The sequence below is a fragment of the Podarcis gaigeae genome (assembly GCF_964106915.1).
Source record: "Podarcis gaigeae genome assembly, chromosome: 2".
In the NCBI taxonomy this organism is placed as follows: Eukaryota; Metazoa; Chordata; class Lepidosauria; order Squamata; family Lacertidae; genus Podarcis; species Podarcis gaigeae.
Genome location: NC_139679.1, coordinates 54,308,628 through 54,335,945, shown reverse-complemented (window position 1 = coordinate 54,335,945; position 27,318 = coordinate 54,308,628). Strand labels below are relative to the sequence as shown.

Below are 27,318 nucleotides of genomic sequence, written 5' to 3'. Positions count from 1 at the left end.
TCAGAACTCACAAATTCTTGAAAATAGTGTAAAAGTTAGCAATCTTTAAAAGACTGTATATAAAAAATGATTTGCCTGGTTCTAAAACAATAGCAAGGTAAGGGCCAGGTGACTCTCACCTGGGATGGCATTCCACATGCTTGACATTGCTACCAAACAGCTGGTCTCCAAGGGAGCTTTTCTACCATTGTAAATAGAAGGCAAGAAGATGAGAGATTTTAAGCCTTCCTTCATGGTCTCAACATGGCTCACCCTCACCTTATGCACCAGCTCAGTGCCGGATTCACGTATAAGCTAAACAAGCTATAGCTTAGGGCCTCCCTCTCTTGGGCCCCCCACCAAAATAAATTAAAGGGGAAAAAACCTGGATGTACATTTCCAAAATATAAGATAACAAACAAATAAAATAAAACCTACATACAGCAAAAGTGTTTTGTGTTGTGTAGGCTCCTGTGATGTAAGTAACGGGCCCTGCCTGCTAGCCTGCTCCCTAAAATATCACTGGTTTGCTCATTTCTATATATAGGGTGCCTACATTTTGCATGTTAGGACGCAGGTGGCGCTGTGGGTTAAAGCCTCAGCGCCTAGGACTTGCCGATCAAAAGGTCGGCGGTTCGAATCCCTGCGGCGGGGTGCGCTCCCGCTGCTCGGTCCCAGCGCCTGCCAACCTAGCAGTTCGAAAGCACCTCCGGGTGCAAATAGATAAATAGGGACCGCTTACCAGCGGGAAGGTAAACAGCGTTTCCGTGTGCGGCTCTGGCTCGCCAGATGCAGCTTTGTCACGCTGGCCACGTGACCCGGAAGTGTCTCCGGACAGCGCTGGCCCCTGGCCTCTTAAGTGAGATGGGCACACAACCCCAGAGTCTGTCAAGACTGGCCCGTACGGGCAGGGGTACCTTTACCTTTACCTTACATTTTGCATGTGCAAATGGCTTTAGATACCTATTAGGTTTATAAATTACCACATAGAATATATTCAACACAAAAAACAGCGACAATTTGTTGTTGACAAAGGACAGCTGGACATATAAAGGGCCCCATTACCTTCAGTAGCTAAATCCAGTCCTGCACCAGCTATTTATTTTTTTAAATAAGCAAGCATGCTTGGGCTAACTACGTGACAAGCCTCACATCTAGCTTGGCCCTTCCGTAACACTGAATATTTCCTTGAGCCCATCTGAAATCTGCTGACAGAGCTTTTGAAGTCTGTGCATTGCAACCTGAATGGGTGGCTTAAATCCGCACTTCATCTTTATTACTTCAGAAACAATATTCAATAGGAATTTTGCCTAAAGAAGGGCTCATGTATGGATCTCAGCACTCGCCCCTATAAATATTTCACAGTTCTTGACAGAAAACAACAACAATAATGTCTTTTCTGCACTGTAAGCTGCTTTCAACATAATCATGAGGGCAGACTTCAAGTGCAGCCTGATAGTGACAAAAGCAATTTAGTGAGGGAAAAAGACTTGGATAGAGAAACAATTTTGGTTCAATACTAAAGCTTGCAGGGGGAGGGGTGTTCAGAGCACAGTGATGACCGGGGAAAGGCTTTTGTTCAATAAATAAGGCTTTCCTTTGAGTATTTCTTTTTCAACAAATATAGTGAAATACAATTTAAGGGAAAGCAAAGGAATATTTAAAACCATCAGGGAGGCCCACTCACTGATAACACCAAGGCAAAATCAATATAATATTGTAATAGGCTTGCAGCGATGAAGCCTTGTCAGAAACTGCACTTGTGGACTTTTTCTGTGGAGGGGAAAAAGGGACTATCTGTACTCAGCCAACAACTCTGTGAGGCAAGTAAGGCTGAGATGAGGTGACTATCCCAAGTCCACATCGTGAGTTTTGTGGCTCAGTTGGGAACTGAACTCAGGTCTCCTTGGGTGAAGTCCAAAACTCAGCCCACCTCACCAGGCGTGGAGAATCTTTTTTCATTCCGAGGGCCTCATTGCACCCAACCTCCTTGGACCACATACTGGCAGTGGGCAGAGACAAACAAAAGTTGGTGTGGCCAGAACAGGTGAGGCCAGAAGTTACACATAAACAGCACCCACCATACATAGATTCAGCACACACCTGTTCACATACACATGCACACGCATACACATGTACAATTTGGAATAATTGCATATGCATAAGCAGACTTTCACTCACATGCTCCCTCCACTGCAGTTGGGCTTGCTCTATTTAGGACAGTTTGCACAATCGCCTCAATGGACATGGCATATGCTTAGACCATTGAAAAGTACCATACATGCCACCCGAAGCCCCAGTGGCGATGCAGCTTCCGGTTTGCACATACCAGGATGAACAACTTTTCATGTTCACCGTATGCATGTAAGGATGATCAGGGTTCCTTATTGGTTAGAAAGTCTCCACACACACCTGTACCCATGCAGGGCTGGTAGGTACATGGGGGAAGTCACTGGGGTCCTGCTCCATATTCCGAGTGCATATGCATAGAGGTTACCATGTGAATTTTCCCCATGACATTGAAAGAAGACTTCAGTTTGGAATTGTCAGGGAACTGCCATCGGAGAGTCAGGTGGTGGAAGGGCTCAAGGAGGCTAGGAGAGCCTCGGATGGGGAGGAAGGAACCAGTAGGGGGAGAGGGAGAGTTCCTGCAGAAACTCAATCGGAGGAAGGGCTCCAAGATGTTTCCAGTGAGAATAGCGGGGAGGGCTCAGGACCTCCGCTGGGGACGCCCACTCCGCGGAGGAAACTGTCACGCAGAGAATCCAGAAGAAGAGTCTCCGTCAAGGAACTCTTATGTTGGAGTAAATTCCGGAAACGCCCACTGATGGATTCTGCCAGCGATTGAGGTAGCCACGCACCCATGGCTCCTCGGACTGGGAAAGTTTAGGAACTGATGGTAAAGCTTGGAGGCTTTAAACGCTTACGCACAAGCAGCCCCCTTTTCCCATTACAGGAATAATTGTTGTAGGGTGATTCTGGGGACATGTTTTAGTTAGCTGTCTCCAAAAGCGATATGAAAATAGCTCTTGCCTAAGGAAAAGCACTGATCAGTTTTAGTTCTGATGTGAAGACTTTGGTGACCTATGCTGAACCCAAATTGCTCTTTGGAAACTTTTCCTCCCCTTAGCATTTATCTGGTTTAAAATATATTCCATACCCATGGACGAAGGAATAAAATAAAGAAGGGGGGAATGCTTTTGTTGCCTCAGTACATCTTGGGATAGTCACCTCATCGCAGCCTTACTTGCCTCACAGAGTTGTTAGAATAAACTGAAGAAACTCCTTTGAATGCCATCTTGAACTCCTTGGAGAGTTAGATAAAAATGTGCCAAAAATAATGGTTTAATTTGCTTCTCTTAAAGTTATCCAATACTTATTGGATTTATTTTTATGCGCCTCTTTTCATCTGTCCCACCTGGACTTCTGGAATTCACCTCTGTTCAAACTGTGTTTCTAAAATTGTGATGATGATATCACCAGCAATGTACAGTAGATGACACTTTTCTGCTGTTGGGACAATCTTGCTGATCCTTCAGGTATTTGCTATGGGACCCCTTTGTAGAACACAAGAGTACCATTTAAGGAAGGGGCCTCTTACCCACCCTCTGTTTTATAACACATAGGATTATTACTCAGGAATATCTCTCATTATTACAAGAAGGAAAAATTACAAGAAATATTGCAATGAACACCATGAATCATTTCGCCGCTCTTAAAATCTGGTTGCCCCACCCATTCTCGATATATGACATGGGTCCCTTTGTCTCTCTCTTGTTAACAGCACATTCCAAAAAGCTGCAACCAACCAAGAGATGCAGATGACTGTAGGGTTGGAATGAAGTGGCAATTGTCAGGACAACCTCCTCCTCACGCTACATCTTCCAGGCCTCTGGCAACTAGCCTATGGTTCTTAAGTGAACTGAGCAGCTAATTTTTTCCTGAGTGCTACAGGATCTGTGCCAAGGAAAGGGGGGAGGGGACCCAACACAAGCTGTCTTTCAAGATTGTAAAAATAGAGTGCAGCACATGATGAATTGGAAACAAAAGCTCAATTTCCACTCACTTACACATAGGTAAGTCCCACTGACATGACTGGAGCTTCTGCACATATTTTTTTGGGCGTAGGTTTACAGCTCTCCTCACATTCAAAATTATTTTGTTGCTAAAATGGGCTGCAAATTAATGACTGACTCTCACTGGAGAGCCAAAGGAGAAATACTCTGGAGTACACAATCTTGTCTGATATTAATGCAGCACTGAGTCTTTCTTTCATCCCAATCATTCTACAATGAAATAAACTGGATTTCAACAGACACAGTTGATTGTCCTCTGAGGTTAATGGTAGCCTTGATCTATGGACAGCCCAGAAAGGTCTTCGTGATGAAAGACTTCATGGAAGTTAAAATGGTACTGCTTAATTATGGAATCCAGTGGCAGCCTAGATTTGTTTTGCCTGAGGCGATGCTTATTGGCAAAAGAATCAAAGAGTCTGGGTCACTGATGTCGATTACAGTTCTCTGGGCAGAGAGAGAAAGGGAGAGGAAATCTTCCTCAAGAACCTTATAAAATTGCTATTGTGGCTGGACTGTGAATTCAAAGTGGCAAGACAGCGTTAGAACTGAAGCAGATAGGCAAGTAAAATTCATAGAGAATCTGGACGCCATTTCACAGCACAGGTGGAAGAATGCCATTTTTTTTTAATGCTTCTGAAAAGGAAAAGAAAGGTCCAGCCATCTTCCCATTGTGACACAAGAGCATCCATAATGTAACTCTCCTCTGCAATCTGAAATAGTACAGTTGAAATTCTACAGTCCCTTTTCCACCTCATTCTGCAACCCAGGAACGCATGAAGCTGTCAGAGCACTGATCTATCTACATCAGTGCTGTGAACACTTCCTGACAGCAGCTCCCCAGGGTTTCAAGGCAGCTCGATTGAGCCTGGGAACTTTTGCATGTTTCTACCACTGAGCCATGGTTCTTTTCCATAAAGCCAGTTTTGAACGATGTCAGTACTAAAAGCAGACCGACCATTTATTTGTCTAGTATCCTAAGACTTGGGTAAATACAGAGAACCAACTCACCAAATGGTATATATGGGAAGTTTGCCTGCTTCTTAAATATATGCTAAAGAGCAGCACAGATGGCTGTGGCTGGCTTTGTAGAACATACTGCACAGGCTGGTTGCTGCAGCTCCACCCTTAGTTACTGCTTTTACCCTGCTGTTCCGTTGCTATAGAGTAAAAGCCTATCCTGGTATGTATTACTGAAGTGTGTTTTGTCTTTACTTTGTCTTTACTTTAGGGAAGTCAGAAGCAAACCTCACAAATAAGCATTGCAAGCTTGATTCATTCCCTCTTCTGGGATGGCGGGAAGGCGTATTTAATTAATTCCTTGCAATGTCATGTTCTTTTTAATCACCTGCTGCCTCTGACTACCATTTTTTTCACTCACCTTAGACTTCTCCTGATGAAGCTCAATTTGAATGTCTGTTAGCTTGGTCCTGAGATCTTCATTGGCAGCTTGTAAGGACATAATCAGTGCCTCAGGCTTTTCAGCCTTGCTGCGTCCTTTTTTTGACATGGCTGTTGGCTGTTGTGAGTCTGTGCGTGAGAATCCTTTTTCAAATGGGAACAGCCATTTTTTCTTTCTTTCCATTAAATTTGTCTCAGAACCTACTGTGTGACATTCGTAAAGATAGCCCCATCAGCTCCTTGGGCAGTCCTGGGAGAAATAAGATGACATAGCATTAGTTAGCAAGTTCAGTGAAAGCTGGAGTCTGCTTAGCAACACTCAATATAAAGACAATGTTTTGTTTTGTTTTGTTTTGTTTTGTTTTGTTTTAAGGATTTAAAAATCTGCCCCAGGTCATATATGCTACCCATGAACCATAGAGTTCTTGGGAGGTATATATGACAATTTAAAATCCATAATGCAATATTAAAACAGCATAGAACAGTTAAACACAATACTGAGAGGAATAAAAACATTCAACCAGATAAAAATTAAATAATTTAAAATGCCAGGCAAATAACAATTTTTTAAACTTCAATAGGGAATAATAGAGAATTGGCTGAAGGCGTACCTTCCTCATTCCAAAGTCAGCCCACCATCACAGAGAAGCCCCTGTTATATGTACATGGACACTATTATTCTCCTATTGATAGAACATGGAGAAGGGCTTCTGTGGCCATGTTTCAGAAGCTGATAGGAATAACTATAAGACAGATTTCAGATGTCAAATGTATTTTTGGGTACTCTGGGTCAGATTCAACTAACCTGGTGCTCTAGTAGAAACCAGCGCAAAGACTCTGCTAACATCCTGGGTGTCCATTTCTGTTGCACAGTGCTCCCTTAATTTTTCTCTCTCTACCCCCCACCCCACACACAACCCTAATGCTTGCAGCAAGCAGAACCCCAGGGGAAGGAGGAGGGCAAAGTAGTGAAGGAGACTACTCTGGAATAAGCTCTGATTTGGAAATGGCACAGTGTATGGGGACAGTCCACTCACTGTTACACACCGTATGTTGCAAATCATCTAGGAAGGATTTAGATTACATTACCAAGCATGGGGGTTGGAATATTAGGTCTGTAATAAATTGTTTGGAGAGGTGGGAAATCTGTGCTCTAAGAAGCAATTTCCCACTGGCCTGGGGACTCTTGTTCAAACAGGAATCTTAATTATATATACTGTATATATATTAAATGGGTTGTAGCACTTGCCAGTTGTAGTGGGGGAAAACCTGGAAAAATACTGGCAATGAATCCCGAAAGCTCAGAAACCAGAAGGCAAATCAAAGGACCCTTACATTAGTCCTATTTTTGAACATTTGGGCTTGGCAATATCAGAGATTTTTTTGTTTGTTTCAAAGACTGTTGGAAGACTCAGCTGGAGAGATAGGACTTGTCACAACTCCCATACTGTCAACCACCAACATTTCCAATTATGTTAATTAAATGTGCAAATTAGCAGTGGCCCATCCGTTCAGAATAAACTCCAGTGTTGATTCCGCGGCTAGAACATCCATGGCGTCTGAGGCATGAATACCAATACCAGCTGCTTGTACAGAAGTCTCACACTGGCCAGTCCAGTTATTTGCCAGCATTGTGCTTTATGTGATTAGACCAGTGGCAATTTATCACAAAGAAACGCAATACAAGCCAAGTCTGAAATTTCTGTAAGTCTGCATATGCAGTGTATGTGTAATGTACATCCAGCTTAAAGAGGTGGGGTGGGAGAGAGATAATTTCTTTCTGGGTGTGCTTGTTTAAAGTAAGGAATTATAGCTAACAGCTTTAGCTATAGCACATTCTATAGCATATATAGCATATAACTCCATTATAGCAGCAGGAAGAAACTGCACTGGAGATGCCTTTCCTTATTGGCTGCAGGTTACCCCACAATTTGAACTCTCTCATAATGCTGCAGATGGCACACATCACCAACTGCAGTCCTGCAGCATGAGCATTGCTCAGTGTGCTGGATGTGCTGTTTTAAGGTCAATCTACAATGAGAGAGCATTGGCCCATAAAAGATGGATGCTTTCGCTTCCGAAATAGGATATCTTTGGCTGTGTATGCCTAAAAGCATAAAGAACGACGGTTAAAAATATCATTACTACACAGATGGAATGTCTCAATTCTACCCACATAGCAGGGAGGGTGTGATGCGACCATGTTTAGCAGCTGCAGAAAGGCTTAGTGAAAATATGAAAGAGAGGGAGAAGGGATCCATAATGAGGAAATGAGTTTTGGAGATGCCTTCAAAAAGGCTTGCTTATTCACTCTTGATTTATCAGATATCAAGTGCTGATTTCCCTCTCCTCTGCAGACAGACGTATGTTACGCTTGGCATTTGTATTTGCTTACAGATGTATCCAGGCAGCTGTGACACACTGAACTAGTGAGATAACAAGCTTTAGCATAAATGCAGCGGGCAAATTTGCTTACAATCCTTAGAATGCTGACTTGGCACTCTCAGCAGCTATTGGGACGTGCTGCTTGGTGCTCTAGAATTAATCATTCTAATCAGATTATGAATTAGATATACAAGAATCAAGCCTAGGACCAAAGACACACACACCAAAATTCCATTGCACAGTATGGAACACAACAATAACGAACCTGAACAGTTTATACAAACACTAAAGTGGCTGGAGTGGTTGGCCTGTTGTTGTTGTTTTCAGAACAGTTACACGCAAGCATATCAAATAATCTAGATAACTGCTACAGACAGTAGCCACTGTTCTGAAGCAAGAGTTCACAGGAATCCACTGGTAACAAGACCATAATGTTCAGTGGATAATTAGGATGCAACCCCTCTGTGGCTTCAGGGGGATTTCACAGGGATGGTCATCAGCAGGAGTAAGTTCCATAGCTTAACAATGTTCTGCATAAATAAGTACTTGTTCCCTATACAGTCCCAGTCTCTAAAACCCATGCCCTACAATATGTGGAAAACTAGGATGTGCATCTTCTGGTATGCACTCACATGCACGTTAAATGAATTGTGCAAGATTGCGCCTCAGACAATTTTGGGGCCATGGCACCCCAAAATTGGATGTCCTGATGCAGTCCATGCAGCCCTCTAGCCATCTCTTATCCACACATACCTTTCTTCTGCTCTCTCCAGGTATGGTCCATGCTTTAAAGCTCCAAGTCTGACCACCGCTGCTTTTTTTCTTTGTTTTGTCTGTGAAAACCTGCTCTTTAGCACTCACTCAGAGCAAATGTCAATCCGCTGAAAACCTGGACTGATGTTTGCTCTGACTGATCGCTAAAGAGCAGGTTTTTGTGAGGAAAGCTCAAGGAGGGAGGAGAAAGGTGCTCAGACAAGGAGCTTTCAAGTGTGGACCTGTGCCTGGAAAGAGTATAGCAAAATATAAATGCGGCTAAGGCCTCAATGCAGCAGGCACCAAGACTGCTGGTGGTTTATATCCCCCCCCCCTTGCCTCTAATTGCTTAAGAATTCTTGATTAAGTCCCTGGTAGGAGCCATGTAAAAAATGCTGTTACAGCGCAATTCTCTTCTAACACTTGTAGAAGCAGAAGCAGCAATATGTTTGCCACAACAGTTCGGCATAGATAAAGATTTATCGGAGATTAAATTCTGCTCCCATCCAATCTTGGAAAGCAGTTAAAACTACGAAGTGAGCACACATTGCCGAAGATCCTGTGGCTAGACTGCCTGTCTGCAGCAGCACTTAAAAATGTACACCACAAAATATGAATCTGGTTAAAATTGACCTTGTCAGATCAAAGGCATCCCTTAAGAGAAGGCATGTGCTCTCCTACTGTTCAGCGTTTTACTGAATGATCATTGTTGTCACTGCCTTGTCACTCTTCTGTGAAACGAGAATGACATCAAACCCCTTCTTCGTAAAGGCATTTGGGGCTGTTAATGCTGTGGTGCACACACACAGTGCAATTCTGCACATGTTTACTCAGGAGGAAGTCCCACTGTGCTGAATGCTGTGCATTTAGGATTGCAGTTTCAGGGGCACAGTCCCATGTCGGAAATGTCCCTGAATTAAGTAAGCAACCTTCACTGACAGGGGGCAGCTAGCTTGAAATATCCCCGACTCTCCCTGCTGCAGACATAGGCAGACAGAATCCTTTTAAGGACTAGGTCAGGGATCACATTTGGAATCAATAAGGAGAATGTTCTTCCCAGCTCCATTCTTTCTTATCCTCTTTATACGCTCCTATTTGGTTCTCTTGCATGGAGGGGAAGCTTCTCTTCCAATGCAAATAGCAGGTGTGCTTGTGTGTTTGTGTGTGTGTGTAGGTGCCATTCTGGACTGGGGACAGAGCCGGACAAAGAATTATAGCCCCCCCCCCCAGCTCTTATCTGGAATGGTTCCCCTGTGCCTACAGTTTACTTAGAAAGAAAGCCATTTATGCAATTGCTAATTGCATGAATGGCATTGTATATATTGTAGTTTGACCCTAAGTTGCAGTTTATTAAATCTGTGAGCTTAGAGTTCTTCTGAGCATGTACAGAATGTGTTTTGGTTTATCAGAGAGTATAAATACAGAGCCTGTATTGAAGATGGATAGGAGGGCAGCACTCCCATATTAGTTACTGTATATACTCGAGTATAAGTCAACCCGAATATAAGCCGAGGCACCTAATTTTAGCACAAAAAACTGGGGAAACTTATTGACTTGAGTATAAGCCAGTTCACCACACCACAAACCTGGTGGTGTCGGCAGCGGCAGCAGTGGAGGAAGAACAAGCAACCCGAAAGGGCTGCTTTTGGGCTGCTCATTCCTCCTCCTCCGCCGCCGCAAGCGGTAGAGGCGGAGGAAGAAGGAGCAGTCTGAAAACCGCCGCCTCTGCCGCTCACAAGAGCAGGCATAGGAGCCGCGGTTGGGAGAGGCACAGTGCCTGTCCTTGCGAGAGGCGGGTGGTGGCGGGACCAGCGGCGAGAAAGGGCTACTTGGTTTTTCTGGAGAGAGCTTGTCCCTCCGCCACCACTGCCACTGCCCACCTCACTCAAGTATAAGCTGAGGGGGGCTTTTTCAGCATAAAAAAATTGCTGAAAAAGTCAGCTTATATTTGAGTATATAGGGTATTCATTTGTTTTATAAAATTTACACACTGCTTGACTATCAAAAAAACCCTAAAAGCGGTTTATAAGGAGGTTATACATATTTGAGGTCACTATGAACTGAGGTCACTATGGCTGGTGACATAGCAAGTTGATGCTTTTTCAACATTTTTGTGACCTTAGGAGACAGGGAAGAGATGAAAGGAAAGCTTTGTAGGCTCTTGTCAAGAGCAGATTCCGTAGCCTGGATGAAAAGCAAACAAAGATGGAGAGGCCCATGAATATTTTGTTCGTCTATGTGCTTGATTTTCAGCTCTACTTATAAACACTGTTCAGAATTAAGAGGAAATGTTGAAAAGGCAAGAGGCAACGGTATCAACAGGATCTCACCCTCATGAGTTTGCAGGCTTGTGGGAGTTTTTCCTCAACTGCTTTTTGTTCTCTCACATCTCCTGTATTAAAGATTTTAATTTGAATCTTGATAAACTTATACAAACAAGCGGTGACATGTACAACCTCAGCTGTCCACTTCAAAGAAATGCCATACATAACTGATACCCTAACATCTCCATCACCAGTGGTCATAAAATCCATAATCCATGTATCATAATCTTTTATAAATCAGATTTTCATCCAGGTGTTAAAGTGCAGAAGAGGGCTCATATTTAGAACCCTTCCACAAGCCATTGATAAATATCCACTATTCAATCAGCTCCTGAACTCAGAGGACTTCATCAGAGCCTCAGTGTGGTGACCTTTGCATAGAAGCCAGCTCAGACAGCACGTATCCATTTCTCCTGACCACCCATGCAGTAGGATGCAATTTACAGCCTCGGCTACAAATACTTCTCTTCTGTGATGAAAAGCCACAAAGCATGACACTCAACTGACTGTTATCATCTCTCACACCTGAATGCCTTTCGTTAAAGGTCTCCACGTATTCCCATTACAAAACTATTTCTCGGGGACACACAATACTTATGGCACCATTTCATTCGGGTCAGTTGACTACATCCCAGATAACCATTAAATCCTGGATGAACCGATCCAGCTGAAGAGTTTCTAAAATGCAGGCTAAAGGTAGAGAAAGGAAACACTTCTATCAAGTCCCCTTTCACTTGAAAGACCCACCATTCATTTTTAAACTGACATCTTATGTACATAACTAGGGATGTTGTGACATAAGCTTCCCCTGTCCAAAGTACTGAAACCGGTTACAAGCCTTTTTTGACATGCCAGTTGAGGATCATAGAATTGTAGAGTTGGAAGGGGGTACAAGGGTCATCTAGTCTAGCCTCCTGCAATGCCGGAATCTTTCACCCAATTTTGGGCTAGAACCCACAAACCTGAGATTAAAGAGTCTCATTCTCCATCTCCTCACAATGACAAGGTTCTCTGACCATGGTTGGTAACTTTTGGGTGTGTTTTGAACTTGCACGTAAACCTCGCATTCCAGTTTGAACCTGGAACCACAACCACAGAACAGACAAGAGGTCCTTTAGGTGATTCCATTTTGCATTTTATTTCATATTTCAGCAATGGACGCCTTCAGACTGTCAGTATTTTGTAGGGGTGTTGACTGCGGATTCAAACGCATAGTGGGACAATAAATCCAGTGAAAAACACACACATCAAATCCAATGAAAACACCCCAGCTTTTTGCAGTTAGGAAAGTGATGAGGAAAAAGTGTGGGATGGGCAAATGATTAACAGAATGTTACAGAACAACCACACAAGAATATCAGGATCGGTGCAAGATAAATGCTTTTTGTCACATAAAGTCCCCACAAACTAATGAGAAAAAATGCTCAGTAAAGACCCGACATAGACTAATCTCCATGTAAGCTTTGGGATGAATGCTCAATAAGCAGGCCATCTGGAGGGGCTCTATAGCACCCTACTCATATGCAGAAGTATTAAATGTATATGGGAAATGGGAAATATCATCTATAACCATCTATAATACAGCTGCCTTGAAACATTTGTATACTATTGGGTATGTATTGGTGGGAGGAAAGGTAGAGCTCATGCTCAATCAGATGTGATTACTGGGGCATGCTTCAGATTTGTGCAACACTCCAGGGCTAAGTGATTTATTGAAAATCATGACTTTCTTTTAAAAATATTTTGTCATTCAGTGGTAGGTGGCGGCACACCATCATATACCTTAGGCAATAGAAACAAGAATAAGAATTTCAAGGCCTGATTTCTTCAGAGATCCTATATATGAAAGTAAATAGCTGTGGTTAGGACAAGCCAGTGTTTGGCTTCTTTCTCATGCCGTTGTTGCAGAAGGCACACAAATATAAAAGCATCTGACTTTGCTCTAACAAATAACAATTAGCTAAATAGATAGGATTTCTCTTTTCCACATAAAATTGTCTGAAAACGCCTCCTGGCTGGATTGCAAAAATATGTTTGAAGCATGAAATAGTAGCCTATCTAACTATCTTTTGTGGTGTCCCTTTCTCTTGTCAGGCAAACTATGGTGATCATTTAACCCATTGTTATAAGCAGTTTGCCATCAATGGGAAGGTAGTAATCTATCAATAAGAAGGAAAGATGAATCTCTTTTAGAGAACAATTTGGAACACAGAAGCTGCAATTTACTGTGAAATGGCTTCCAAATGAAGAACTCCTCACACAATTCTCTGTGATCCTTGACAAGCTCACAATACAACAGGAAGGGCAGCTGTGTCACTTAAAACAATAATATGTTCATAGATTAACTTCTGTTACAAGTCACCCTGTGGAAATTCATATGTTATTTTGCTGCCTTTCCCAAGTCCGTTCATTGCTGTTCCATCAATGGACAAATTGGTTCAGTTTTAGAAGGATAAAAGCCTGAACCAAGCTAGAAAACAAGCTGACTCCTCCTCCTAACTCTGCCTACAGGATTTGGCCAGCAAAGATAGGAAAACCCTATTTTTCCTGGATCACCAACAAAACCAGAGCTCAGTCCATTTGCCCCTCCTTTGTCCCCTATGAGAGAAGCTAATACTCAGAGACAGAAAGACCCACCCATTCAGCTCCCTCAAAAAATGGGAGTTCAGCCTTTCCCAGTCCCTTTTGCAGAAATACAATGAACAAGATAGTACAAAGGACTCTGGCAGGATTTACCTAGCTTTTATTGGTTTGTGTCAAGCTTCACCTTCTTGGAGTGTAGGAACAACCTGGTACCTTACCAAAGACTCCTAAATAAGCTCAGCAGTCATGGGATAAAAGGAGAAGTGCTCTTGTGACTCAGGAAATGGCTAAATTGTAGGAATAAAATGGAGGATGAGGCTTCTAGTGGCTAAGACCCCTGATTGCTATTGTTGTTACCTCCACTGTAGGAAAAAAACATGCTAATAATAATAATAATAATAATAATAATAATAATAATAATAATTTATTTATACCCTGCCCATCTGGCTGAGTTTCCCCAGCCACTCTGGGCAGCTCCCAATCGAGTGCTTCCAAATACCTCTTTGGGTGTGTTCCAGTAAAAACTGAAACTGTCTTGCAGTTTTCTTTCTGGTTTATCAAGGAAGCACCCCCATTGTGCAAAAAATACTAGAGAATTAGTTCCTCTAAGCTTTGGGTCACTTGGAAATATTAGTTCTTGTTGGTCGGAGCTTAAAATAATTAAATCAAACAGTAAAAAATTAAAGCTTGCCTTTTTTGTCTGGTTCCCCATCTTTGATCTCAACACATATAAGCACAGGATATAGAATCACAGAATAGCAGAGTTCTTCCTGGTGTTTAGTCAGAATCTCCCTTTATGTGACTTGAAGTTATTAGTTTGGGTCCTACCCTCTGGAGCAGGAGAAAACAAGCTTGCTCCATCTTCCATGTGGCAGCCCTTTAGGTATTTGAAGATGGCTCTCATATCTCCTTTCCCAGGCTAAACATACCCAACTCCCCTAACCATCCCAGACCCTTGATAATCTTGGTTGCCATCCTCTGCACACGTTCCAACTTGCAGATCACAGGAGTGTCATTTGAGTGTTCTATCTATCTAAGCAACTAACTACGCCAGTGTGGTGTAGTGGTTAAGAGTGGTAGACTCGTAATCTGGTGAACCGGGTTAGCGTCTCTGCTCCTCCACATGCAGCTGCTGGGTGACCTTGGGCTAGTCACACTTTTCTGAAGTCTCTCAGCCTCACTCACCTCACAGAGTGTTTGTTGTGGGGGAGGAAGGAAAAGGAGAATGTTAGCCACTTTGAGACTCCTTTGGGTAGTGATAAAGCAGGATATCAAATTCAAACTCTTCTTCTTCTACTACTACTTGGTTGCACTTGGAGCTGTCCAGCCTAGCAGGTTACTGGCAGTGCAATTGGGCCAGGCTGAGGAAAAGTCTCAAGCTCCAAATTATAGAGCAGCATCACAGTTCCTTAGGCAGCAGAGCTGTTAAGTAGAACACATTAGTCTTCCATGGTTCAATTTTCTTTTAGGTTACCTCTATAAACAAATACCTTAGGATTACCTCTATAAACTGTGTAAACACATTCCTAGATTTTTAAACCTCTGGAGATTCGAGTCTGGATGTTTTATTGGCTCATAAACCTTAAACTGGCTTCATGTTACTAAGAGTTTTTTTTAATGTATTTTATTTACTTATTTAACAAAACCTGTGCACCACATAACTATAAATATAACCTCTAAGTGGTTTGCTGAAAACATAAAATAACCATTACAATTATCAATAAAAGCAAGTTTTAAAATATTAAAAATACAATTTAAACCAGCGGTTAAAATTACAGATTAAACCACATGTCACCTTTTACATGTCTGGGTAGGGTAGGCTTGCCTGAGTTGCCCATCCTAGAGTTTGAGCTCAATCGAAACTTTGGCAGCCAACTGGAGAGTCTGCATGGAGGGGCAGCGTGATCACATCTGCAGCCCGGCCGTGCATGGCAGCTAGGGCAAAATGTGTGTGGTTTTTTTGGCGGGGGGAAGTAGACAGGTAGATCACTGCAGGAAGACCTGAAACTGGCATAACAATTGGGCCTAGAATGAACCCAATGCCATTGCATGAGACCAGTGAAACTGTCTCAGGATCTAATGGATTCTGGACTGGCTTAGCTCTCCTTGCTCCCTGCCCCTAGATTGCCCCAGTCTGCTCTTATGCTGGCTGTCCCTTATGGGCATCCTGCCAATGGCACTCATGCTCAGCAGGCAGAAGAAGAAGAGCTACACTGATGGAGTGGCACACCATTCTGTTGGTGGCAACCAACAAGAGACTGGCTTAGATGGCAAAGCTAGCCTCCCCCCAGTGCAAGCTAGGGGCTCTGGACTGCTCTGACCAACTGATATATTTCTAGTGCTTGGTGGATGTCATTTGTAGCAGCTGCCTTTGCCTCATTTCTTGCAGCACTTTATGCAGGGGAGAAGGGGCAGCCATGTACATTTAAAAACACAGTGCAATAATCATGCAACAGGGGCTCCATTCCTCACTCTGCCTTTCGAATTTAAATGGCAGTGAGGTATTTTAATCATTTTTACTGCAAAATGGTTCGGGAATTGAAATGCACAGAATAAACAGTATTTTCCAAGCGGTGACAGTGAAGAATTAATGCAAATTTCCCTATGCTAATGCTTTTGTTTAAGTTGAGCATCTCGCAGCGTGGATTGTTTCCTGGCTGCTAATGAATGGCCTCCACTTTTTGTGTGAAGCCAATTGCAGGGTGTTGTTAAATGCAAACCCTCCTTATTTATCAAAACATATATGTTTGTGTGTTTCGTTAAAACAAAAGGTTTGTTTTCGTGTCTTACTTTGTGTACATTTATGTCATAGCTCTGTGCTTGGAACCTGAATGCAAATGAAGCTAATATGCAATTATTATAATTTTTGACATGCAGCTGGATGGTCTTGCCCTTGCTGCATATATCAACATATTCAGAACAATCTGAAAACTGAATATTCCACTTGGCTCTCCTGTCATTCTTGTGATTTCTGCCCACAAACAAATGGATGTGAGTGTCACTTTTCATAAGCTGTTGAAGAATGGATCAGGCAAAGACTCTGGAGGCAACTGGAAGGAACATGCCATTTTTAGCTTGCTAAACAACACACACTTTCCCTTCTCCTTGAACTGCCTGCAATGGAAGGCCAAACAAACATAACTCCAAGGGACCAAGGTGCCAGAATGGGTTCTGCTAAGCAACCAAAAAAATCACATCTTGCTACTTCATCAGCTGACAAAAAAATTCTGTTTGCTAATGTCAGGGACTGGGCAGAGGAGGAGGAGTGTGGAGACCGCCTCCCCATCCTGACCCTTCCAGGGAGGAAGAAGAGGAAAACAGTATAGATTTACAACAGTGGTTTGTGGGACATCACAGCTCAGAGGCAGGTGAAGGGAAAAGTTGGGAAATAATGGGAGAGGAGCAGCAGGCAGAGCTGGAGCAGAAAATGGCTGGCACGTTGACACTAGAAAGCATTGCAGACTCACTGTCTCCCAGAACCCAGTGAGCCTTAAAAGCAGAAGAGCAAAGAGCTCAAAGACAGAGGGCACTTAGCGGCACCCATAGAGGATGATGATGATGAATGAGGAAGTGGGAGAGAAGGGGGTGCGTGGAAATTCACTTGGGACAACACCATTATCCAAGAGACTGGGTTCTATAATCATCATCATCATCATCATCATCATCATCATCATTTATTTATACCCCGCCCTCCCCAGCCAAGAGCAACGGCTTACAGAGCGGCTTACAAGCAATAATAAAAACAAGTTGAATGATTACAACTTAAAAACAAAATTAAAATGCAACATTAAAATATTACAACATTAAAATAAAATGTAGCCTCAACGCAGGAGGAGAAGGAAAGAAAAAAAGAAAGAGAGGGAGGGAATCAAATTGGCTCCAAGCCAAAGGCTAGGCAGAACAACTCTGTCTTACAGGCCCTGCGGAAAGAAATCAGATCCTGCAGGGCCCTGGTCTCATGAGGCAGAGCGTCCCACCAGGCTGGAGCCAGAGTTGAAAAGGCCCTGGCTCTGGTCGAAGCCAATCTAACTTCCTTAGGGCCCGGGACCACTAGGGTGTTGCTATTTATGGACCTTGAGGCTCTCCGTGGGGCATACCGGGAGAGGCGGTCTCGTGGGTACGAGGGTCCTAGGCCGTGAAGGGCTTTAAAGGTCAAAAGCAGCACCTTAAATCTGACCCTGTACTCTACCGGGAGCCAGTGCAGTTTGAAAAGCACTGGGTGAATATGCTCCCATGGCAGAGACCCCGTGAGGAGCCTCGCTGCAGCATTCTGCACCCGCTGGAGTTTCTGGGACAGCTTCAAGGGCAGCCCCACATAGAGCAAATTACAGTAGTCAAGTCTGGAGATGACCATCACATGAATCACTGTGGCCAGGTCGGGGCGGGAAAGGTAAGGGACCAACTGCTTCATGCGGCGAAGGTGGAAAAATGTCGCCTTGGTTGTTGCTGTAACTTGCACCTCCATGGAAAGGGAGGCATCAAGGATTACACCCAAACTCTTAATGGAAGGCAATGGCACTAATTGGGCCCCCGCAAGAGAAGGGAGTTGGTCCCTCATCCCCATGCCATCCCGACCCAGCCATAGGACCTCTGTCTTTGAAGGATTTAGTTTCAATCGGCTCCCATGAAACCATCTAGCCACAGCTTCCAAACATCTGGTCAGTGTGTTTGGGGCCGAGTCAGTGTGGCCATCCATCAGTAGATAGAGCTGAGTGTCATCAGCATACTGGTGACAGCCCAGCCCAAAGCTCCGGATAATCTGAGCAAGGGGGCGCATAAAGATGTTAAAAAGCAGCGGGGAGAGAATTGCGCCCTGCGGCACTCCACACACCAAGGAATGGCATGACGACATTTCCCTCCCCAGTGGCACCCTCTGTCCCCGACCAGAGATAAAAGAGCACAGCCAGTTATGGGCTATGCCCTGTATCCCCACATCTGCGAGGCGGTGGTCCAGAAGATCATGATTGACCATGTCAAAGGCCGCTGACAAATCTAAAAGGATCAGCAGTCCTGACCCGCCTTGATCCAGTTGTCTACGGAGATCATCTGTTAGGACAACCAGAGCCGTCTCGGTCCCAAAACCAGGACGGAAACCGGACTGAAATGAATCTAAAGCCGATGTTTCCTCCAGAAACCTACCAAGCTGTTCAGCAACCGCTCTCTCAATTACCTTACCCAGATATGGAAGATTTGAGACTGGGTGGTAATTGGATAGGTCTATGGGATCTAATGAAGTTTTCTTTAAGAGTGGACACACTACTGCTTCCTTCAGTTCCCCTGGGAATGTCCCTGTGTCAAGGGACAAATTGATAATTTCAACCAGGGGGGTCCGTGCAACATCTGGACACTCCCTAATCAGCCAAGATGGGCATGGATCAAGGAGGCAGGTGGTGGGCCTACCAACTTGGAGGAATCTATCCACATCAGCAGGGAGTATTCGATCAAAATGGTCCAACACTGGACCTGAAGTCAGTCAAGGGGCCTCCAGTTCAGTAACTGTATCTAAATTGGCAGGGAGGTCACAGCGGAGCAACAGGACTTTTTCCGCAAAAAAGCTCGCGAATGCCTCACAGCTGTGGGTCGAATTTGTGCTTAAATTTGGTTGTCCTCCTAAGGACGTTATTGACCTAATTATTCTAAGAAGTTGTGCCGGGCGAGAGCTAGCGGATGCAATGGAAGCTGCAAAGTAAGATTTCTTAGCAGCTTTCAAAGCCATCTCATAGGCTTTCATAAGCGTCCTATAAGATGTTCTTGAGGCTCCGTCACGAGTCCGTTGCCATACTCGCTCTAGCCATCTGAGATCCCGCTTCATTTTCCGGAGCTCCTCAGTAAACCAAGGGGCCTGGTTTCGACAGGGTCGCAGAGGGCGCTTAGGCGCGATCTTATCAATGGCTGCCAAGAGCCGGTTATTTCAGTCCTCAACAAGGTCATCTAATGAGTCAACAGGAGGAGCAGGGTCCCGCAAGGCTTGTCGGAATCTATCAGGATCCATCTGTTTTCGCGGACGAGCCCAAATAGGTTTGCCACCCGAGCAGGGGAGGAGCAGGAAGTCAATCTTGGCTTTCAGAGCGTAGTGATCAGACCATGGCACTTCCACAGGGGGAAACATGATCACATCTATGCCAGCCCCCAAAATTAGATCCAGCATGTGGCCTGCTTGATGAGTGGGGGCCCAAAACAAACTGGGAGAGCCCTAGTGTTGCCATGGAAGTCACTAGGTCCAGTCACCAGCTTCTCTCTGTGAGATTTGAAATAAAAAAGGACTGTAAGAAACTTTTCCTTATCTTTGGGCAACCATCAGGGAACTGCAGACAGCACCCTGACAGCTAAAGGGATTTTGCCAGAGCTGACAGGCTCTAAACAAAGACCCCTGTCCACTAAAATGCAGATGAGGAACTTCTAGTTCCCCCAGATGTCGATGGACTGCAACTCCCATCACCAATGACCATTAGGCATGCTGGCTGGCCTTAATAGGAGTTGGGAGTCCAACCACATCACATTGGGTACCCCTGCTCTAGCAGCAGCATCCTGACATTTTGGTCAGTCTTCAAGGGAAGCCCCACGCAGAGTGCCTTGCAATCAATAAATTAGTGTAGCTTGTAGTATGGTGACAAGGCTGCCCTGATCCAGCTAGTTGTAGATGGAAATAAGCACTTCTCTCCACAGAGGCCACTTGGGCTTCAACCAGGCACACCAAGTTGGGCCCCACATTGGGGGGCTGTCACACGTGCATGACGTCATATGCACAGTGCCCTGTCCCCCTGTCGGGCCATGTCTGCTGGGACGCTCTGGCGATGGCCCTCCAAGCCTCCCGCCCATCCTGGAGTTTGGGTGATTGTGCCAGTGCTCACCCAGGGGTGGCAGGTGATGGCAGTTCCCTCAGTATTGAAGCCCCTCGCATCCCATATTTCCAGCCCCGCTGGCTTCTAGTGACAGGATATTAAAATCATAGAATTGTAGAGATGGAAGGGACCATGAGGGTCTAACCGCCTGCAATACAGGAATCCTTTCTCCAGCATAGGGCTTGAACCCACTGCCTTGAGATTAACAGTTTCATGCTCTGCCAACTGAGCTATCCCAGTCCATGAACCGTCAGGGTGTGTGTGACTCCATGTAGAACAGGTCGGCCACCCAATTCCTGAATTTAGGGACTGCCTACCAAGAGCATCTCTGTTTTGCCAGGATTCACCAGAGACTGGTGCTGCAGAGCTAATATGATTTTAAAAACCATGCTGTTTTTATGCAAATGTGCTTCATCCTAATAGCCAATCAGAGGGATGCATAAGCTGCATAAATCAGATTATTATTAGAATAAAGACACAAGTAATTTTCACCCAAGTGCAAATTTATCAAGTGTGACCTTGGGACTGTATTTCAGATGTTTGAGAAGGTCACCGTGTTGGGCTGCAGGAGGGAAGCCTATTTTGAGTTTACTCGTATTGATGGAATTTCTCTCTGTTTTTAAGGCCTTTCATATAATTTGGCTTAAGACAAGCCGCATAAGAAAAGGCAATGCACAAAGCCCAAGAACAACCTTGAAAGCATTTCTAAAAATAGACAGCTTGCAGTTAGAGCACTAAACCTGGACATAAATCAAAAGAAATTATTTATTCAGCATGTGTGTATGCACGCACAATGCACTCATGCAAACACACACGCAAGCACATGCCCCATATGCAGCCACGAGTCTTTAAAATACCTGAGCACCAAATATTTTACCTATCAGTCCCTTTCATTGATAAACCTAACAGTACTATTTTTCCCTATAGCCTCCTTGCAACACATTGTGATTGCACTTATCACTCAGTAAAAACAATAAAAGATATCAATAGGCTTGGAAGGATAGCCACTAACCAAATAATAAGAAAGGATGAGTTAGGAGCTTATGGGAACAGATGGCAATTGTTAAATTGAAAGTAATATTAAAGAAACATCGAATTATAAAGAAAGATTAGACAGTTGGAAGCTGGTTGCACATAATATAAAAACTGGGATAGCAGAGATTGGAATAGATTTAATTTTAAATAACTAACTGTAAGAAAGGATAAACATGACCTCTTTTATTACCTATTTATTACTTATGCAGTTTTCGGTACTCTTTGTGATGTAGTTGAATAGAAACATTTTAAGTGTCAAGACTGTAGGAGTGCACAGTTTGAAAGTACTGTATTTTTCTGTGTATAAGATGCCCCCTATTTTGGGGGACTACAAATGGGGGGGGATTACCCAGAGTTGTTGAGCTTTTTTTTTGGGGGGGGGGTTGCTGACCACCACTGACAATAACAAGAGCTGCCCGATTGCCGCCAGCAGCCACCAGTTGCGTGCACGATTGCCGTGGTGACAGCCTATCAACAGCAGCCCTTGCTGCAGCCACCAATCACCTGCGCTATCACTGCTGACAATCTCCTGCTCGCGGCAGCAACCAATCACCAGTCCACCCTCTGCACTATCCATGTATAAGACAACCCCAAATTTCTAACATAATCTTTTAAATAAAAAAATCTCATCTCATACACTGAAAAAATATGGTATGTTTGCATGTGGAAACTATTTACAATTATTCATATATTTCAAGTAATTATCAATAGGCTTACAGATAAGAGGGTGAGAGAAGGGGGGGGAATGGGAATCATATTGCAAAACAACCCCCATTTGATGTTTGTCAAGATATATCAGCTGAAATTCATGAGAGATTTGATCATTAATTTTGCATTTTGTTGTTTGTGTGGCAGTAAATATTGTACATCTAGCCATGCAGCTGGGGACTGAATGGAAATCTGTGCAGGCAGATGTTGTGCTCACTATGATCTGAATTGACAGGATCTAAGAAACCTCCCAGTGCTGGTATTAATGAGCAAATTATATATATTTTTAGTCGAGGGTGAACCATCCAGAAAAGAAGAAAAATCCTGGGTAATAAGTCTCCAGACAAATCTCCTATTACATGTAGTGCAGAGGAGTCCCAGATTTTTTACAGTAATGAAGGCCAGTCCATGGAAGGACAACAGAAGCATCACTGGAATACAGTGGTACCTCGGGTTAAGTACTTAATTCGTTCCAGAGGTCCGTTCTTAACCTTTAACTGTGCTTAACCTGAAGCACCACTTTAGCTAACGGGGCGTCCAGCTGCCGCCGTGCCGCCGGAGCACGATTTCTGTTCTCATCCTGAAGCTAAGTTCTTAACCCGAGGTACTATTTCTGGGTTAGCACAGTGTGTAACCTGAAGCGTCTGTAACCCGAGGTACCACTGTATTGATGCCTCTGCAAGGCAGAGTATATTCTCAGAATGATTTCTAGTGGCAAAAAGAAACAAAACGTACAGCTATGCATTCATTAGGGTAAATAATTGTTACGGGGGGATATAATTGTATGAATTCTCCTCTCTAAATCTATTAGTGCTGCACGGGAATGACTGTATTAATATAAATTAATTTGTAGCAGCAAGAAATGAAGAAAAGGCGGTTTTGTATACAAGAGGTGGGGAATGTAGGCACATACAGAGTCTTCCCCACCTCCTGCAATTGTAAAAGCATTGTGCAGTGAATTGAATTCAAAAGCAGGGATGCTTTATTTCTGCAATTATACTTGACCTAAATGGTTATAAAAGATTGTGCTATCGGAGTTATTGACAAGGCAGGAGGTCACCCAGGCAACTCCAGTTATTGGGCAGCTGATAAATGGAGTGGATAAGTATGCAAGTGCACAATATTTGTTGAGAAGGGAGTAACCACTACAGAGCTGAGTAGATACCTAGTCAAGAGGTGATGATATCAGGGATTCGTTCCATACATTTTGAAAGCACTTGACACTGTGGCTTTCATTATCGAATTTGAAACACACTTAAATGGAATAACGGGGGAGAAAACTGATGAAAGCCAGAGAAAATATCCAGAACATTTCCTCCGCCCTGATTGCAGCCTCTGATCTCTATCTCCATCTGTCCTTTAACGCTGTCAAGCTATGGAGGCTGTATCCAATTGGGAAATACAGGAACATATGGTGCCCTTCAGATTCACTAACTCTTGTATATTTCAACACACGGAATGTCCTTCTGGTCTTTTGAGTTAGTGTCACTCTTTTTCTTAAAGATGCCATTGTTTTCTGACCCTCCTTTAAAGAGAAGCATGTATAAATTTAAACAGCACTCGGAGATGCAGAAATTAAATAGGCAAAGCTTTTCCAGACAGTATTTTGCACCACTTCCATGTGCAGAAATAAAGGGACACCAGTGTTCTTGTACCTGTAGCAAAGCCTCACCAGGAGAACTTCTTATGCTCCTTCCTTGCACACCTGCCTTGCAGAGTAGGCCTGCTTCTCTAATGGTTGCCACCACCAGCTCTGTGGGAGTCTGCAGGCTGCTTTCACCCCAGACAAGGATGAATTAAGAAACTATTAGACCATGAAATTGTGGGCCAGTGGGCCTTGCTCTTCCAGCCAATCCCTTGCAATTTATCCAGAGTGTAAAGCCAGCTCTCTAGCTCTGTTTCTTCCCAAGAACAGAACAACAATTCCCCCAACAACACAATATTTCTAGCCTGTTTATGAGCAAGTTTTAAGGAAGACCAGCTTCTCTGAGCAGTGCATAGTAAAATCTGGCATGGATGTCAGATGGAAAGGAGGGGACAAAGCAGCAAGGGCAGCCCAGCTTTGACAGACTCTCTCCTCTCTCACTGGCCTCTTGAGAACCACAGTCACACTTGTCAGGTATATGAGCCCATCTCATGTTTTCCAGGTAGCCGTCTTAACCACCCTTGTGTATTTGAATAAAACTGGTGGAGATAGCTGATTGCCTGACCTAGAGAAATGGTGAGGGCCTGGAGAACAATGCTCCTCTGTCACAATACCCACATTCCCGAGAGGGTGAAGCAGACACAAAGATGGCTAAACTGAAACGTGAACGGATGCAGTGCTCATGGAGACACAGGCTACAAGAAAGAGGACAGTCTTTGGGTTGCATCCAACAAAGTTGTCCTGCAACCTTTTGTGGCATCTGTACATTCCCTGTATCTGCTACAGGGGATAGAAGGTGCCCCCAGAACAAATTTGGGAGAGAACAGGCAGAGGAACAAGTCCCTTGGATACCCCCACCCCTTTTATATAATACATATTGTAGTAGGTTGTCTAGAGAACATTAGCTACTGGGCGACTAAGCAATGCAGTAAAAACAAAAACAAAAAACCAATTCCCTTGATTTTCAACGAAAATTGGATCTCAAAGAAACTATAATTATATAATTATATAATTATATATAGAAACTATATAATTAAATTCCATACAAAGGCACAATATTGCTGGTGGTGATGGGGAGGCAGTAATTGCTGATGGTAATGATTTCAGGACCTTTTGTCCAGATGTTGGGGCAGGGAATATACAAAAAGAGTCAGAGTTGGGCTGCCTTATGGTGACGATGTCAATTCATACAAGCAGCCGAAAGTAGCAGCGTAAGGTGTGATACTATTATTACACAAGTGTAATCAAAGGAAATATTGCTACTGTTTCAGAAATGACAGATGGTTATTGACTCTGGTCTCAATGGGGAAAAATTAGGACCTTTGACATATACTGTTTGCCTTGATTGATGAAAAACAGCTGTGTATACTCAGGAATCAGCATGGCGCACTTGGTACCTGCCACTTCCCTGTGTTTTATTATTTTTGTCTCCCGACTGGAAGCCTGCACAGATCTTCCACTCTAGTGCAGTACAGCGGTACCTCGGGTTACAGATGCTTCAGGTTACAGACGCTTCAGGTTACAGACTCTGCTAACCCAGAAACAGTACCCCGGGTTAATAATAATAATAATAATAATAATAATAATAATAATAATAATTTATTATTTATACCCCGCCCATCTGGCTGGGCCTCCCCAGCCACTCTGGGCGGCTTCCATAAAAACCAAAAATACAGTAAAATATCACACGTTAAAAACTTCCCTGAACAGGGCTGCCTTAAGATGTCTTCTGAATGTCAGGTAGTTGTTTATCGCTTTGACATCTGCTGGAAGGGCGTTCCACAGGGCGGGCGCCACTACCGAGAAGGCCCTCTGCCTGGTTCCCTGTAGCTTTGCTTCTCACAATGAGGGAACCGCCAGAAGGCCCTCGGCGCTGGACCTCAGCGTCCGGTCAGAATGATGGGGGTGGAGACACTCCTTCAGGTATACTGGACCGAGGTCGTTTGGGGCTTTAAAGGTCAGCACCAACACTTTGAATTGTGCTCGGAAACATACTGGGAGCCAATGTAGGTCTTTCAACACCGGTGTTATATGGTCTCGGCGGCCGCTCCCAGTCACCAGTCTAGCTGTCGCATTCTGAATTAGTTGTAGTTTCAGGATGAGAACAGAAATCGCACAGCGGCAGCACGGTGGCAGTGGGAGGCCCCATTAGCTAAAGTGGTACCCCAGGTTAAGAACAGTGTCAGGTTAAGAACGAACCTCCAGAACGAATTAAGTTCTTAACCCGAGGTGCCACTGTACTAGTATAATACCTGGCACTGACTGTTAAGATGGCTTGTGTGAGTTGACACTGTTAGCATAATATCATACACTGACAGTTAAAGGCTCACCAAATAGAATCTGAAGACTGGGGCCCACTTCAGACATCACAATAGCCAGGGTGAGGGGATTGGAAGATTTCAAAACCACAGTTGTTTAATCACAGCTAGTCATATCATCCAACCCAAACCCAACAAACTTAAGACCAGCTTAAAACAATTGGCTGTGAAATGGGCTTGTTTCAAGCAAACCATCGTTAATGGTGTACAGTGGTACTTCGGGTTAAGTACAATTCGTGCCGGAGGTCTGTTCTTAACCTGAAACTGTTCTTAACCTGAAGCACCACTTTAGCTAATGGGGCCTCGCGCTGCCCCCGCGCTGCCGGAGCACGATTTCTGTTCTCATCCTGAAGCAAAGTTCTTAACCCGAGGTAATATTTCTGGGTTAGCGGAGTCTGTAACCTGAAGTGTATGTAACCTGAAGCATATGTAACCCGAGGTACCACTGTATATCATGGTGGGAATGAGTCCTGGGATCGTATCTCCCCTCTTTGTGAGAAGATTGGGAGCTTTCACTTCCATTTTTAATTAAACACAGCCTTGTCATGTCATCCAAACCAAACTTTGGCTAATTCTAACAAATGTTTGTTCAACACCTGCCAACTTCAAACCATGGCTTATGAAGCTGGTTTGTCTCAACAAACTATGTTAGGACTAGCCACAGTTTAGGGAAATGCTATGTTGCACTTCATCAAAAAGGAGCCGGAAGCTGCTGATCCAGCTGAACTGGAGGAGGAGAGTGGAGCTGGAACAAACCTGGAACTATACGGCTTTCCCCCATCATGATAAGCCATGGCTTGTCATGACCTCAAAGCCAGTTCTGCCTTTTTAGGGAAATTTAGTAAATTTAGTAAACAGATGCCAGACACAGGCAAGGTATTTTACACATTTAGGTGCTTGGTGCTTTGAGTACAATTTTGGAAAAGCTGAAAAGCAAGACCATAAAGTAAACTGAAGACTTTGCCATCCATAACCAGTTGTTCTGAAAAACTGCAGAACCAGGTATTTCAAGATTCTGTATTGTATCAAGAGATTCGTCTCATTCCCTCCAGAGAAGCTTCCATTGTTCAATTGTTTATTGTTCAATTGAAGCTTCAGTTGTTACGGATGCTGCAAACAAAGCCCTAAATGAAGCTATGGTTGCATGTGTGGTTCTTGCTCCTTTGCAAATGTTGCCTGATTGTATTATGACTGTGGAGTATTGCCAAGTCCTTTGAAAAAATGTAGTAAAAGATGCATTTATTTAACAAATTGTATACTGCTTAACTGTAA

The 27,318-nt window shown here is 43.8% G+C and overlaps 1 protein-coding gene across 6 annotated transcripts in view; it reads right to left on the bottom strand.

Moving 5' to 3' along the window:
- The window catches only part of JAKMIP2 (janus kinase and microtubule interacting protein 2), a 95,538-nt gene that overhangs the window by 35,971 nt on the left and 32,249 nt on the right, over positions 1-27,318 (bottom strand). For 4 of the 6 annotated variants that reach the window (XM_083728250.1, XM_083728248.1, XM_083728249.1 and 1 more), the window contains exon 2: positions 5,434-5,703. In XM_083728250.1, coding sequence (XP_083584376.1) covers positions 5,434-5,637 — 204 coding nt within the window. In that variant the 5' untranslated portion in view covers positions 5,638-5,703. Of the gene's footprint in view, positions 1-3,672; positions 3,700-5,433; positions 5,704-7,598; positions 7,616-27,318 lie in introns of those variants that run through there. The other 2 variants (XM_083728252.1, XM_083728254.1) reach the window with 2 other exon arrangements.